Source organism: Melanostigma gelatinosum (assembly GCF_949748355.1).
Source record: "Melanostigma gelatinosum genome assembly, chromosome: 2".
NCBI classification, from domain to species: domain Eukaryota; kingdom Metazoa; phylum Chordata; class Actinopteri; order Perciformes; family Zoarcidae; genus Melanostigma; species Melanostigma gelatinosum.
Window position 1 is genome coordinate 5,442,828 of NC_136635.1, and position 17,291 is coordinate 5,460,118.

Sequence of the window (17,291 nt, forward strand, 5' to 3'; positions counted from 1 at the left end):
AGACAGACCCTGAAATGTTCTGCCACCTGTCACTCAAACTGACAACGTGATGTGAAAGGAATTAAAAGCAAATAAAAAAAATGATATCCAGCGTTATACGTGCGTGGTTTTCCTGAGTGTGATGTGTGCAAATGTGTGCTCGCTCGCGCGTCCCTGTGTGTGTGCGTGCGTGCGTGTGCACGCGTGTCGTCTGGTTTCAGCTTCGCCTCGCTCTCCACAGGCTTTTAAACGCCACCGGGCTCACCTCAGTCCAACGGTTAAACATCTCGGCTGTTTGTGCCAAATATTAGAAAGCAGTGAAGCGACCTCACCACTGACGCAACAGACGTTGGAATATATTCCACCTGAATAATGCGCTAATCAAAATGCATCAGTGAGACAGAGGACGTTCTGTGCATAATCATGAGCTGTAATCTGTGAGATCGTTATTCATCTTTCCACTCGTTCGCGGTCCTTCGGTGCGGAGATGCGGCGTCGCAGCGCTGCATCTCTCACAGATCACCCGTCAGTCACACGGTGCGGCCGGGACATCCTCTCTGTTTGAGGTTCCGTGGGAGTTGATCTTTTCTCTCTTTAGCCCCGGTGGCTGTCGTTGCTCATGCTAACTATCCGCGATTTGTCTTCTTCATCACTAAATGCGAAGGATTTTCTCTGGGACAGATGTGACAGATGTGGCAGACTCTGGGCTGTGAAAGCTCTCATCGACTATGTTTCTGCAACAAACAGTAACATACTAGCAACGCAAATGTTTGTTATGAAATAATCTTTCACATTCAATGTTATAATTAAGATAAAAAAGAGACTATTTTGAAAAGACAGTGTATGTTCCGAGCAGAAATAGTGATGAGCAGAATACGGGATTACGTTGAGCGTCACATTCTGAAGCATAGGCCACTGACCAAGCTGTCGTATTCGAGAGTTGGGAGAGTGAGAACTTTTGGGGATTGATATCAAGAATAAACACGAAGGTTTCTCACTGTCTGAAAATGAGTCACAAGTGCAGATAGAACCACAATTACAGACAGTATAGATCGATAGATAGATAAATACGTTATTCATCCCCAGGGGGAAGTTTGTATGTAATGTAAATGTGAAGACTTTAAACAAAAGGATCTTATTTTAATTATTTACAGGGGCACCAATTTCAGACACAAAGTTCAGTTCATTATTCATGAGGAACCATGTCTGTGGTATAATGTCTTATGTTGCTGTGGAGGGAGTCTGAGGGAATAACTATCATGACATCATCAGGGTTATCACTTCTAATGAAAATAAATGATATCAAGGAGCATTTTGGGAAATGCAGGATCCAGTGCGTTTCACGAATATTGACCTTAATTAAAAGGGATTAAAAGTTCTAAACTTCAGGATTAATACGAAATCACTGTTTTTCAAAGCATTGTAATCAGTCTGAGTGTTATAGCATATTACAGTTAACAAAAACTGAACCCAAAATGTTTTTCATTGCCATACTCCAGCACTTATGAGCCAACATGTACTCTGATGTACAACGGTTGGGCTCTAGTTGGCACACAAGGAATGCATCATCACCAAATTAGAGGCCTAAAGGTTAGGCAGCCAGGGAGAGGTTTCCACGTGAGTACCGGTATTTGCGCTTATTCACACTTATGTGTGTGTGTGTGTGTGTGTGTGCACAGTGGGTGCTGCGTTTTATCTCCATGTCCGTGTGAACGCGTGTGTGAGTGAGTGAGTGCCTGTTCAAGCTGAAGGGAGAAGAGGTAAAAAGATGGAGAACAGACCTTTTCGGGTTTTTTGTCTGCAGAGAATAAAAACCTCTGACATTCTTGCTTGTTATTAGGTCAGTGATACCACTGGGACGACCACAGACCTACAACTCATTTCTGCAGTCCCCTGAATGCTGACCAGTCGTGTTTTAACATTGCACTTTGTTAAGGTTTGCCTTTGTACGAGGAAGGTGATTTTCCTTGAGTCATAAATAACAAAACAACAAACGTCCTGCAGAATTGGCCTTCTTGAAATTCACTTTCCCTCATTTCAGGACCACCTCCTTCACATGACAGTTTGTATTACCATAAGCAGTGTGTTAGCTGACAGCTGATAAGAAACATCAGGGAGCCTGCAGTAAGAAGCAAACTTTAAAGAATTCCTCTTCAAAAGAACGAAAGAAGAAAAGCAGCGTGAAAAGAAACTTCGATCGTGGCACTGCTTGTCACAGTATCAATATTTAGAACTAAAACACAATCGCTGTATTCTACTCTATAAAATAGCAGTTTGTGTCACACAGCCATAGTGACTGCCAGATGTCACATTGCTTTTTATTTGTGATCAGTCGGGTAGAAAACGACAGAGCACAGGCTCCAGAGAGAGGCAATACTGAGGGAGCATTTCATGGAGTGCACCTGAAATGTTGTTGGTTGGCTGCATTAAGTACAGCTGAGGGGCTGTTTGTCTCCTGAGTGCAGAGGACATGGCAGCACACCAGAGCACTCGCCCCCGAGTGCTTTCGACTCAGACTGGTTCAGTCTGGTCCAGCTGGAGGGGGGATTGAGACGGAGAGCGATTCTAATCAGAGGAGGGGGGGGGGGGTCGACTGGAGAGCTCGTTCAGATGGTGGTCAGGAGAAAGTCCACACACACGCTGCTGCCACTCCTCCACTATAGCTCCACCTTCACGGACTACAGATGTCTTTTTGTTTGGGGAGCTCAGTCTCTTTTCCCATCTTTGAAACAGAAAGTTAGAGTACAAGCCACAGAGAGGCAGAGAAGAAGAGACAGGAGGGAGGAGGAAAGGCGTAGGCCGATGAGTATATTTACGGGGAATTCAAGTGTAAAGATCAACAAGCTGCATATGTTGACTGACACACTTGCTGAAGTTTTCAAGAATACTTTCCTGCTCACCAGCTTTTTGGACAAATCTTTAATTTGTATATAAAAGAGTTACAATTATATATTCGTTAAATATTCGTGAATTTTAAATCAGTTTCACAGCAGGAGGTTTTTTTCATGTCTTTTTCCTTGACCGTTATTTATTACTTCACCGAATAAATCGATGAGTCGTTGAGCAGAAATATTTTGAAAACAGTTTAATCACATTAAAATCGAAAAGCGTCTCCAGTTGGATGATTTACTGATGTTCTCAGTTTCGTCTCACTGCAGACTAAACATCTTAGCGCTGTTTTGGATATACAAAACAAAAGACATTTGAAGACGCCACCTTTCACGGTTTTCTGATGTTTTAAAGACCGAATGATCAATCGACTAATCATGAACAACAATAATAAGGAAGATAATTGCAGCCCTGTGTGCTCTCGAACAAGAAAGTCTGATTATTTGGCTTATCGTCTGGTGAGGCTTTTGTCCAGACTTTGCGTTATTTACAAGATCCTTCTGACCATGTAAGAGGCATTACTGAGGCTCCAGCCTTCTGTTAGCCAGTATATCTAGGAGGATTACAATCTCCCACAGTCTAATCATTTCATCAGCCCAAAGCTCGGAGACGCAGGCGAGTACAAATGCTACGTGGAATCAAATGGTCTTTGGTGATGCATCATATTACAGTAAGCCCTCCACAACAATGGTTTGCTTCAGCTCACCCGCCACAAAGAAAACACTTGACATCTGTGATAGATCACGCTCATCTTGAAGATTAGCGGGGGGGGGGGGCATTTGGACTTCAAAGCAAAGTGTTGTGGCAAAATGCTAACTGGCAAGAACATGTCTGGCTTGAGTGTGTGATCCTTGAGCAGTTACTTCACCACGCTGATCAGTTTGCTGATGATTACCGCAGCATTCTACTGGCCACTTACTTCTTCTTCGTCTCTCGGGAAAATCCATTCATCCATTCATCCTCAAACTTTCAATTCTAACAGTTCTTGAGCACTTCATCAAAAGGCTCTATTCTTATTTGGAGCCCTGACAGTCACACAAAGCCCTTGAGCAACAATCCATTGTCCTGACTTCTCCACAGAATTGTAAAATTGCTGATTAAAAGCATAATGAAGACTGTGAGTGTAAGCGAATGACCTCAAGACAAATGAGAAAGAAAGAGAGAGAGAAATGGACCTAGTGCACAAAGATAAACTGCCGATGAGTTCATCCTTAGTCTGCGCTGCATCACGTTTAAAGTGTGTGAATATCTGGACAGTGTCACAGCAACACATGTGTGAAGAGCTCATGTCAGCAGGGTGCTGCCATCTGCGAGCACACTCATTCATAATTTAGTGACATTTCCTTTCAATAATGATGCACTGACGGAGGCGGATTACTAGAATGTGGGCAGACGTAACCAGCTATTAATACTGCAGATTGTGAGATTATGATACAATGATGCACAGGACTTTTATACACTTTTTTTTCTTCTTCACAAAAACATCTAATTTGCAAATTAACAAGAACAGCCCGGTCCGTGTGTGTGTCGCTAGGAGACGATGTTGGCCTTGTACGACTCTGCAAACCACAGACACATTGAATGTGGACGTTGTGTTGCCTTTTGTTTAATGTGGATGTTTTTTGGCATTCAGGCAGAGCAAGTGATGTAGCATGCGGAGCAGCCTTTATTGAATGTTATGTGGTATAATTAGGAGTATGAAGAGCGAGACAGTCCACTAATGGGGGACATTGGGGTGGTGGGGGGGGGGGGGGGTGAGTCAAATGAACACAGGACTTTCACCGAGGAGACCGCTGTTTATGTCCCCAAATGTGAAACCAAAAAGTTAACGTTGAGTTTACGCTTGTTCGGCGACAGTACTTAAGAATGTCTGCGAAGGGAAGTTGTGATTATTTTATGCTGATTGTGTTGTTACAGTTGATAAGCTGTTATTTGAACACAAACCGTTATCTTCCTTTTTTAACTTTAGTCGTTTTGCCAAGAGCTAACTCATGGTTTCACATCATCAACCCCGTGGCATTGTGCGTTTCTGCAAGATTAATAGGAGGCTGATATGAAACGCATGTATGAAATGTTTTTGGTTGAGGAATGTCGACATTCAACGTATCCGTGGTGTACAAAGACAGAAATGTCAACATTTTGTCTCGTGACTAGGTTTCTGTTTCCTTCATAGTTTTTGTGTTAATTCCCGTCAATAAAGACCAACAGACTACATTCAGAGCTGCAACGATCAGTTGGCTACTTGATGGGTTAATCAGCTGGTTTCTCTTTAAGTCGTTTTTCAATCACAAACTAGAATAATTCTCTGGTTCCAGCTTTTGCATTGTGAGGACTTATTGGCTTTAATGGAATATCTCTGGGCTTTGGACTGCTGGTTGGAGAAAACAAGACATTTGAAGAAGCCACCAACACGTAAATCAGACGAGCACTTATTGAGATATTTCTGGACTTTCATACACGTAAGATGTTTCCTTCATCATTATTGTTATGTCACCTAAATATAATATGACTTAGTTTATTAATCAAATAGTCGATCAGCAGCTATTTAATGAATTGATTCATCATTTAGCCTTTACTTTACCATTTACTAATTTACAGAACTGGTCTCTGTATCTCCCTCTAACAAACACTGACTTGGTCAACAAACACAGAAACCCTGTGACACGAAGGACAGAGAGAGGCAAAATATGTCATCACACATGAAATGTATTTCTCTTTTTACCAGGGGAGCGACATCATGCAACCTCAGGGCTCAAGTCCTCCTGGCAATCTCATCAGTAAACATGAGGGATGCGACCAAGAACGGAGGAGGAAAAGAAGAAAAAGTAGAATGAACCAGCCGTGTTCTACCAAACCCAGCCTGCTCCCTGTTCGCCATGCAATTACACGCAACCTGTTGAGTGTTGTCGCCGGAATGCGGTCAGCAAGTCGCTGGAGAATTAATGAAATGCCAAGATGGAGGGAGAGAAATGGCCTGTACAACCTATCCTCAAGGTGCCCTTGTAGTACTTCCAAGAATAAGTCAAACAACAGAAGAACACAGCAGGACTGGTCATACATTGAACGCCACAAGTTGTGCTGCCTTGAACTTCTAATGTCCTTTGTCTCTTGTTTATTATTTTAGTGCATCTGTGGAAATGAGAGCAATCATTGGGTAGCTTCCTCCACCACATTCTCCAGAGGTCACGGGCATGAAGAGATTTAATTGCATGCCTCAGCGTCAACCCTTTTCCTTAAACAACTCATTATAGTCTGAAAGGACCCATTGTTAACCTGTACTCTTCATCCGTCTTCTTCCCTTTTTCTTGCTCTCAAGTTTTCTCTTCACCCTGTGTCAGTCACTACCAAGCGGTTAAGCAGTAAAGGTGCATCCACCCTCCTACCTGACAAGGCTGCCAGAAGAGTCCGGGTCCCTGGCTGTGACCGTCCCTATGATCGTGTTGACGGCGGCGTTCTCATTCACTTCCAGCAGGTACACGGGTTTGAAGAACACCGGAGGTTCGTCGGAGTCCTCCACCACGATCTTTACTGTAGCCGTGTCCTTGAAGGGCCCGCCGCTGGGCTCGGAGCGGACGTTGGTGGCTTCCACTTTCAGGGTGTAGGCTCTCTTGCTCTCGTAGTCTATAGGCTGGGGGGGGGGAGCAGAAGTATTATCCTGTCTCTCGACGGGTCTAAATCACACAGATAAAATCTAGTGGTGAAAAGTACTTTTACTGGTGTACTTTTGATGAATTAAGTACTTCAGTAAAAGTGCTTTTATTGAAGTACTCAAGTACAAATTCTAGGTATTTTCACGTTTTGCTACTTTACACTTCTACTCCACTACAATTCAGAGTAAAATACGGTTCATATACATCTCACCATTAGTCTGACAGAAGTACTTTTCTTTTCCAAACTAAATATGCTGTACGAGCAGCTTCTAAAATAGTATGCATTGTTATAAAAAACATGGAAAAGGAAAGAATTGTGATTTAATGTTTTTGGAGCTTGTTCTTTTTTTTGTCTGTAGATTCTTCTTATTTTATGAAAATGCAAAACTTATCATGTCAGACCAAAAGTCAACCTTGACTTATTTTAATAAAATGACATAACTTAAATAACATAACAAACATACTTATTTTAAGCTAAACCGTGATGTCTACTAAACTGAACTAAGATGTTTTGTTGCATTTTTATTCGCTCAATGTCCAACCATGATTAAAGCTGCAACCGTAATGTAGGAGAAAATATGTTTTGAAACGTAATTGAAAATGAAGTTTAGTGTCGTAACATTATCGAGTTGCAACCAACTTACATTGCTGAAAATACAGCAATCTAAAATGGCCATTTTGTATAATGAGTACATTTACTTTAGATACTTTGGTATATGTTGTTAAACAACTGCAAAAATAATTGATTGTGTGATTTCCTGAAACTTCAAATGAAAGCCCCTTTGTGTAAGATTTGAAAATGTCTAAATGTGGCGCCCCCATGTGTTAGTGTCAAAAAAGACACTGAGGGAGGCAACAATCCATTCCGCTACCCTGTCCCTGAGCTCACATGAGTGAGCATGACGACTTTCTCAGTTTTATTCTAAAAAATAATTGTGAAAGGAAGCTGTAACAACATCAACATTAAGCACACAGGCGGCTTTAATCTGCAGAGAGGGAGTTTAAAAGTGACGTCCATGGTATCAGTCTATTGCAGCACACATAATTTATTTGATCATCACTTTGATTTAAATGGAACAGGCTCAATAAATGTAAATTACAGAGTTGCACAACCTGAAAGTATTTCCCAACCTTTATCGGCCCGTAAGAACACAAATCTCCCTGCAAATGCTCTCAGTGGCAGCAGATTATGAGCGCTTTCATGATGCTATCGCAACCAGCTCACGTGAAATAAATGACAACAGATGCTTAATCAAGACTATCAACAAAAGATGTGATTTTCCAAGGAGAAATCCGAACATTTTGTACAGGACATGCCATTCTGTGACTGACACATCTGTTTAATCGCTGTTTTTCAATTGCTATGCAGTGTTTCCTTTACAAATGGCTCATCATTAATATTTAAAAGAAAGAGGAGAGTCACAATTTTAGTCTCTTGGCATCTCCGAGGACACCCCGGACTGTTACAATTTCATTGAGAATCACCTCCGGTCACTCTCATGCTACGAGAATAATGGGATCAAGTCACTTCCATGCTCCATAACCGGGATTTATAGGGAAATCAAAAGTTGGCCTTGCTGCTTGAGGGGATAGGAGCTGGCTTGGGGAGATAGAAGAGGACTAAGAGGAGGGAGGTGAAGAAAATGGGAAATGTATTCAGTTTAACAAAGAGGGGGAGAGTAAGAGGACCTGTCCCTGAGGTCAAAGGCAGAGGGGGGCAGGTGGGTGGAGGGGTGTCTGGGGGTCCAGCTGTGAGACGGTAGCAGCATCCAGGGGAGGGGGGGCAACTCGGGGCTTTGACTTCCACGCTACACTCCGGGCATCAGGGCGCTAGCAGTCAGACCAAGCCCCTGAAGCCTCTCCAAGCCCCACTCCTCCACGGTCAGAGAAGCTGTTCGGAACACTTTTATACTTTCATTATTAACCTCCCCTTCTTCTCCTACTCATTCCTGACAGCCCCTCCCCATTCATTTTCTCTCTCTGATCCTGCCATCTGTGCTGAGAGAGTAGTGTGGACCTCGAGCCAATGGATTACACTTGAATTCAGAGGGTAGCGGAGAGTAGGAGTCTGTATGAGATTGTGGCTGGATGGTCAATATGATTATATGGAAATGGAGAGATAATATGATTTATTATTTGGTTCAAATATCGGTTTAACTGGTTGGTTTCCAGCAGAGACGAAGCTAACTAGTACTTTGCTTTTTAGGTGCGTACATTTATAATTTCATTTTCATGCAACTGCCGTATGCCAAAGCAACACTGGGCATTGGATACCGGAAATTGTACAAAATCTACAAAAAAGTGATCCGTTCATAAAATTACAGCTGCATCATCTCAGGAAGCTTTTCTTTTTCCACTCATAATCACTGAAACACTGAATGTGTTGGCAAACAGTTGCCTATAGATCCAGCAGAACAACATGAGCACGGAGTTGTGTAGTGGCCAACTGATGATTGTGAGTCCAACATTTACTCTCCTGTAAGCTCCCTCAACAAAACAAAAAAGATTTCTGTTTGCAAAAGAATGAAAATGCCGACGACCAAAGACCAATATGGCGACTGCCAAAAAGCTGCAGTCCACAAAGCAACGGGTGACGTCACGGTGACTACGTCCACTTCTTATATACAGTCTATGGTTACAGAGAGTAATTTGATCAATTGTATATACAACAATATTCTGAGTCATTTCGCAAATATTCCATATTAAATTCCAGGGAAATTAGCTTCTCCCTGTTTCCCTTTTCATTCCCACTTGACAGCATGTCGAAGCAACTCATTCTAATTGTTTCCAGTGTCCTAACAGCGAGGGGAGAGGGTGGAGTCACACTGTTGCCGGCATATTTAATTACACCAAATCCACTTGCATGGTCTAAAGAAAACACAGTGGTAAACAGTTTCTCTGATTAGCTTACCGGTAGTTAAGTGTGATTCATTATTTTTCAGCATCAATTACGAAATGAAAAACGACTGCTCTTTTAAATATTGTATGATATCCTACCCATGGAATCAGAACACAACTCATATTTTGACCCTTTCAAATTATTAATTCAATAAACACACACAGCGCTTTGAATGAGTAATCCAGAGGGAGCCTGATCTGTATTCGTATGCACAGAGCCACTGTTGTCTATTCAGAGATTCATGAGTGCAAAAGGAAGACAGTTGAGCTGCGGACCAGACATTTTACCAGAGTCAAGGTTGCACGGCCCGTTTAAATTCTGACGTGGTCGCGGTACCAAACACGGCTTAACTGAATGAGGCTACATTTATAGATGGGGGACAGCAGACTTACACTCAGCAACAAAGAGACATCCTAGTTTTTCTCGTGTTAACCAGCCCTGACCGCCGCGTCCCCCCCCCCCCCCCCCCCACACACACACACACCCCTGCTGGGTCATTTTGGAGCATCAAATCAGTCTGTACACACAGGCCATTTAGAGACTTCAAAGTTCCACGTTGGCTGCAGGGGTGAGAGCTCAGCATCCCACTAACATCCTCCGACAGGCCTGGGGCTGGCAGATAAAAAGCTTAAAACCCCAAACAGCAGAAGAATATCTCGCCTGGTTCGGTGGGATCAATATGTTTTAACCTTGCCGCGAAGGATCATTAATAATTTGAATTCCACGATCCGTCTATAGACCGGAGATCTTTTCTCCTGTCACCCTGGTCGGAGAAAAAAAACACCAGCTAGGAGACAGAACAAAAGCTGCTTCTTTGAGCTCATGAGACGCTGCAAAAACAGTCCGTGTGTAAATGCCTTGCTACTCTCCCGAACACATCACTAAAGAGCGAAAGCTGGGAAGACCCCGGAAAGAGCGAGGCGGGGCCTCGCTCCGCGGGACATGAAAGTGGAGGTTGCCAAAAAGACGAACACATTTGACATTTGCTTTGTCAATAGTTGGAGATTTTATGACTTTGTGTCCAGTTTGTTCTCCCGCGCTAACGTTTTCTTTAGCTCCGGTGAATTGCGGTCCCAGCAGATCGCCTGAGCTCCTCTACATTCCTCCTACCACACAGTTGATTGTTCACAATCTGACAAAGTCACACCACATGTCCTTGGGGTGTTGTCATTTTACATCACAATTCCACATTTTGAGTGAACCAAGCATGACTCAAGACGTAGCAACGCCCATCCATCCATCACCTTTGAGTCAATATGCAAACATCCTCTAGCGAGCGGAGCACCTATGGGCTTAGAATATAGAATGCATAAATATATGAACGGCGCTGGTTTCTTTTGATACCACGCGTTCAATACTCCGTTTGATATTCCACCGATGTCCTTGAAATACAGCTGCGTCTAAACTTGCTGGCGGGTCACAGTGTTATTAAAATGCCTTTCCGTTTTCAAATGTAAATTCCACACACTTCCTTTGGTATCGAGCGGAAATATATAGGATTGGGTGCTCTAAATGTCTACAGGCGAGCAATGATGTCCAGAGTCAAACCTCTACGGCTTTTATCCTGGAGGAAATGTGCATCCTGCTGCACATCCAAAAGCCTGTTACATGGTGGAATTGTGTGAAAACCACTAAGATCCTCGGATTCGTATTCCTTCAGCAGCACAGCATGTGCCACACTTCACAATTAGCTAATGAATACCACGTTATTCACCAACATCACGTTGCACCATGCCATTACACGCTAATGTGCTTGCCTCAAGGTTAGAGATTCGGGTTTTGTGACAGGGATGTTGCTAGCTTGTTTTCGTCAGGACCATACGCACAGGGGAATGTCTTGAACACATGTAATGAGCGCTGTGTTTTCTTTTAGGGACCGCCAGTACTAATGCTCCCGTAAGCAAGGCAATTAACCAGCAACTGCTTCATTGACATTGCTTTCGGGGCCAGTGGTGGAAGTGCAGCTCTCACATGCGGATGTGTTAGCATCACAAAAAAACCAACAACTTGCAACTTCAGGTGTCGTCCATCTGCTCCTTCTGGTGATATTAATGTGGGTGTCGGCGAAACTGAATTGAACCAATGTCAGAACGATTTGTAGCAATTTGCCTTCAGCTGAGACAGCTCCAGCTAAACGGGCGAGACTGTAATGTGAAAAAGTCCAACTAGAAAGCTACAATACTTTACCTTCAGCAAAAAGCATGTGAAAGTGATTTTATTTTTATGGATAAAGAAGAAAAAAAAGCTAAATGGACCTTAAGCCTTCAAGGTACTCAACGCGCAGACACTGATGTCTAAATATGTAATGTTTTACTTTTTAGAAAAGCCGTCTCTCACAAACTAAAGTACAGAATTGCCCCCGAAGTAGTAGTAGTGGTGGTGGTGGTGAAGAAGAAGAAGAAGAAGAAGAAGAAGAAGAAGACGAAGACGACGACTCTGGCCTCATGTTAGCTCATCAGTTAGAATTAAAAACACACATTTTTATACAGCTTCTGCTTATGTCTTTAAGCAATTAGCTGTAGCAGCAGGGGGTAAGCCCTGGAATATATGAATTAATCTGGGGTCATGCATCGATAATTATCTCAATATAAATCACTGCTCTATCAATAAATGATGACTATTTTTGTCATTAATATTATTATTATTATTCATTCCTTTTTTTTTTAATAGGACTACTTTAAACCCTCCCTGGTCACTTTTTTTGGTACAGCTATATACAATTAAATGCGATCCACAGCCTGGTCTCAGAAATGAGGTTCATATTTTATGATACTGCTTTGTCAATTACGTTTCGAAGGGGACGCGGTTTCTCCCAGGTTTCGTTTGTTTCACTGTCGAAACGTGATTGAGAACGCCGTCCAAACAATATAAAACTGATTTACATGGAGGTAGAAATGTTGAAAGATATGATTGGTTCACAGACGTGGATATACAGAGTATCCAATGTTTGCAGAAAGATTATAATGGTATATCTTTTGTTGATATTTCAGGGAGGTGTTCATTCAACTCTATGTTTGGTAATTAGGTTGTAGTTACTGGTGGTGTTGTACTGGACCGCATTATATTAAAATGTGTTTCTAATATTCTTCGCCACTCCTGTTTGTCAATGGGGTGGACAAAATATTAGAAACACCAAAGTAAATAACGAAATGCTGTATCCAGTTTTAAAATAATATTCCAGCCACTCCGTGTTTGAACGGTTATTGAATAAATAACTGGGTTCCATCTTTATTGTTCATGTCGCTTTGTCATTATAACTGGTCTGCAGATTGAAGTCGCAAATTTGAGTGAGCACGTTTTCAGCATAGTTCTGCATTAACGTAGCTTTCAACATTAGCGCGTGTTACAGTTTGCTCACAACTGCTGTGTTTAGTGTCTTACCTTCTTCAGCCGAACAATGCCCTCCTGTGTCTGCGTGTCCGTGACAATCTCAAACATGCCTTGGTCATCTCCCTCGATGATGTTATACGTTGACTTGGAATTCTCGCCGATGTCTCTGTCATTCGCTTTCACTTTGCCGCCCATTTTCCCTATCGGTAGATCTTCTGGGATCACAAACTCATACAAACCTGTGGAGGAACAGACATAGCTCTTTGGTTTCGAGAAGTGCTGTTCGAATTAAACAAAATCACGGAAGCATATTACAGCACTGCATCATAATTAGACTTAACGGCAGTCAGAATAGGTTTCTGAGGAGCCTGTTTAATGAAATTCACAAAATAGCATTCATTTCCCCCAATTATGACCGAACAGAAATACTCATTTCGAGCAGCAGCAATTTGTTACTCCTCCCGATTTGATTTGGGACGTTCGAGGTCGTGAAGTTACATACTTTTAGAGAACTTTGGTGGATTGTCGTTGACGTCCGTCAGCGTGACGGTGACAGTCGTGGTCCCAGACAAGCCGCCCATGTGTCCTCCCATGTCCTTAGCCTGAATGACCACCAGGTACTCCTCTCTCATCTCCCGATCCATCCCATGGAGAGCAATTTTTATGGTCGCTGGAGGTGGGAACACATAAATGCAATTATAAACATGACTGATCATTTTAATGATGCTCATGCGAGTGTGCAAAAGCACGCATGGGAAAAAAGTGAGGCACGCCGCGGCCTTCACGCCTTACTCCTCGGTTTGTTGCATTTCTTTCGACCATAACTTTACAAAACAAGGACATGAGGCAGAGGTAAAGAAACGGTAAAATCCCTGCAGATTTAATCACAGTCTGTGTGAGCACGGCAAGGTGGTCATGCCTGAGCCATTCCCAGCGCTGAGAATCAGCTGTTTGTCTTTGAATGTGTTGTCTGCAGTCATTTGTATTCTGATCGAGTGTGAATTATGCTGTCTGTCTTGTATAATCTTGAATATTGTATGCAGAATGGACCTTATTGACTCTGCCACGGCACTGAATATAAAAAGGGCTCAGCGCCGACGAATACGGATAATCCACTCAGGAAACAGAGGCCCGCAGGATCATGAAATGAATATAAAACCCCTCATAAAAGCCAGGCTTTGGCATGACACCCTGCCTTGGTCCTGAACTGCCTCAGACAATGAGAAAATGCTTAGCTGTGATGAAAAACGTGGGAGGGGGTAATGTTGTCTGGGCCTGCATTTTTTACTCTTGTGATCGATTTTTCCGACAGGATGTAGCACAGTGTCAGGGTCGGTTTGACTTTTGGAGGTCACACAGAGCACTGATGATCTGAACGAGGGTTGGCTATTTTAAACATCGTCAGAAGTCGGCGCTATAAACTATGAATGGCTGTAATATAGGGGATGCAAACTGGAAACACATCCAGGGTAATACAATGCAGAGGTTTGCTGTCCATAGACAAGAAGAATATCCGGGAGACGCCGACAGCAGGAACAACGTCAGAACTAATTATGCAAAGGCATTTCCATATCCCATTCAGCGAATCAACGCTGAAAACCTTTTTTGTGCAATTGAGGACGTTTTATCAAATTCTGCTGATCCATACAGTTTTTCGAATGCTAAATTTCAAAATGCACATATACATTTGTAAATTCTATCACTTTTATCTCCACCTCAAAGCATTATATGTTGCCATTATCATCATTTCAATATCTCTATGAATTATTAACATCATCACAGTCATGATGTAACACGTGACAAGCAACTTATAGTTCATTTGGTGACCGTGGGTTCAGCGCAGCAATCCATTTGGACCAGTTGGACACATTAGTGCCACAGACCCCAGACCATCAGTTCACTACATGTTGTCTCAACCTTGTCATTTATAGACCTTCTGCGACCACTAAGTCTTGATTTTGACCCTTGTTTTTGTCGACACTGGCTTTTGTTCGTCACTGCTCGGGTCCCACAGGCCCGTAAAAATAAAATGATCTTTTTTTGCCCTTTTTAAACATATATGTTTTTTTGCTTGTCCTCTGATTGAAATGATACAAATATATATATATATATATATATATATATATATATATATATATATATATATATATATATATATATATATATATACTCTATATGTGTTACTCACTGTATGCATTGTGGATATTAGATCCCATGAGGTCTATCTTCCTGACAGGCCTCTTATAATTTGACTGCACTAAATACCAGCTTTATTAAACCCTATATGATTGTAGTTATATCATATATTTAATTATTTATGGATAAATGAGTCAACAACACTGACCCATTTAATTCAAAAGAATGACTGAATAAATGTCCTCACATAGAGGGTTTACACAAGGATAGTTTGTATTGGATCTATTTTACTGCTGCTACTACCCATAATATAACTAATATCATAATAATAATCAAAATAATAGTATTTAGTAGAACACTGCACTGTGGGCCAAGTGCTCAGTTTGATGCAGTAAAGCCAGAGAACCTTGAGGTGTGCTTACTTTTTTAACAGTATGTATACTGTACCATATCGCTCGTCCTTGTAAATGTGCACAGGACGCACAAAAAGGCATCTGAAGGACGTAGTGAGTGAATATCAATGTGACCTCAAAAGAGGACCATTAACATTGTTCACCATTGAAATGGCCTATTCTTTTCTCCCACCTTCTTCTAGTGTTTGCTCTTTGTAAAGAAAGAGTCAGACCTATATGGGTGCATGCTTGGTGTGGAAACCTAAACTCCACATGTTGTGTCTTGTCACTGGTCGAAGCAGTGAAAATGAGCTTGGACTGGCATCGACACCGTAGGCCCACCTCTCTACTAGTCGGGGAAACAACACGCACCCGTAAATGAAAAGAGCAACACAAACAAGTCACTCAAATTGCCTTCTCCACGCACACGCACATCCACTTTAGTCCTCGTGCCAGAAGCAACACTCTCATCTCTGTTGATCCTCGTTAATTATTCAAATTAATTCCTAATCACTGAAAAGGGAGGATACACAAACACTCATTTCCATAGATATTTGCCTCAACTTTTTTTTCTTTCTTACTTCACCGACCATTAACCAAGTGATGAATTGGGGCATGGTGTTTATTTATTTATTGAATGCTTTTCATTTCCAATGTGGCGTTGTAAGTGTCAAACACATTCTAATGGTTGTTTTCACCTTACCTTTTATTTTTCATCAACATTCATTAAAACATCTGGCTCACTTGAATGAGCCATCTGCATGTGCTGCGCAATCACACAGAGCGCAGAATGCTAATCCTTAAATTGTCCGTTCCGTGCGTCTTCCGAAGCCGCGTCCCGGCTGCAGGTGCGTTCTGGATTGCGGCGCCCGACAGCGGCGAGGACGAGCCCGGTTTCTACGCGAGTCTTCGCTCTGATTATGCGCATCAATTTGGAGAGTCCCTTTCTTGGAGCTTGTTTATTGGGCGCCATTTCCCCAAAATTTGTGAGCCGATTTCCATCTCATTTCTTATTAATGTCATCTCACCATTATTTAATCATATTGCTTACAGACGCATGTTAAAAAGTCAGCTGGAAAAGCAATTAAAGATCCAATCTGGAACCTGTTCTGAGATAACTTGATGCATGATGACGCTGCTGAGGAGTTTGCCTTGTGAAAAGAAGAAGTCATTATTATCATAATTATTTTGAATTCATTTATGCAATGATGTTGCAGCATATGAGTGCTGGCCCATTTAGCATTTAGGGCGACCAATCAGCTAATGGAATCACGCAACTCAGTGATGCCCATATGAATCTTATAATTTAGCGGTTTTAATGAGTTTCATGCACCCCGTTGTTGAACCATGCAGCTGATGATCAGTTGACCCGGCCAAACCAGGGAACGCATAATGGAGGAGCCATTGTGTTTGTCTGGATGTGTCCCACTGATAAAGGCTCACTATTGTCCTCACCCGCCTCCACGCGTGGCCTTTGCGTCCTGTGAACGGCTGCATGTGTATCAGTCTTATTCAGCAGGCCCAGGGTGCTTTCATCATCCAGATCGCAATGACATGAGGAACAATGTGTTCCATCAGTGATGTCAGTAACCGCCGTCTGAGAAGCCTGACGAAGATCTCCGCGAGATCGGAACATTACCGTATGAAATGTATTGGCAGCCGCGTCCACGTTATGGGGATTCTGTTTCACATCAGCTGTGTGTGTGTGCTGTCTACTTATTCACCCACATTAACACTCTTTCCCTGCATTATTTCATGTTCCTCGTTTTAGTAATAGTGCCCCCACTGATCCACATTTCACCCCCCAGCATATCTTCATGTTTGGAAACAATAAGTGTGCAGCTGTAGAGGGACGGCTGCAGAGATAGGGGATGGGGGCCCGGGGAGACTGAGTTAACAGCAGCCTCGTGCGGCCGTAATCCACGAGCGTCTCACAAAAGACAGATGGGCTGCGTTACCTGCGGTCCTGCTGCTGTTGTTCCACAACTTTTTTTAAGCCATAATAAACATTGTCAG

The 17,291-nt window shown here is 42.5% G+C and overlaps 1 protein-coding gene across 1 annotated transcript in view; it reads right to left on the bottom strand.

Moving 5' to 3' along the window:
• cdh8 (cadherin 8) overlaps window positions 1-17,291 on the bottom strand; it is a gene marked incomplete at its 5' end in the record, with an annotated part of 101,619 nt that overhangs the window by 10,307 nt on the left and 74,021 nt on the right. Inside the window, 3 exons of the mRNA XM_079294324.1 lie at window positions 6,252-6,496; window positions 12,799-12,986; window positions 13,250-13,417. Of these exons, the coding sequence (XP_079150450.1) occupies window positions 6,252-6,496; window positions 12,799-12,986; window positions 13,250-13,417 (601 nt within the window). The remainder of the gene's footprint in view (window positions 1-6,251; window positions 6,497-12,798; window positions 12,987-13,249; window positions 13,418-17,291) is intronic.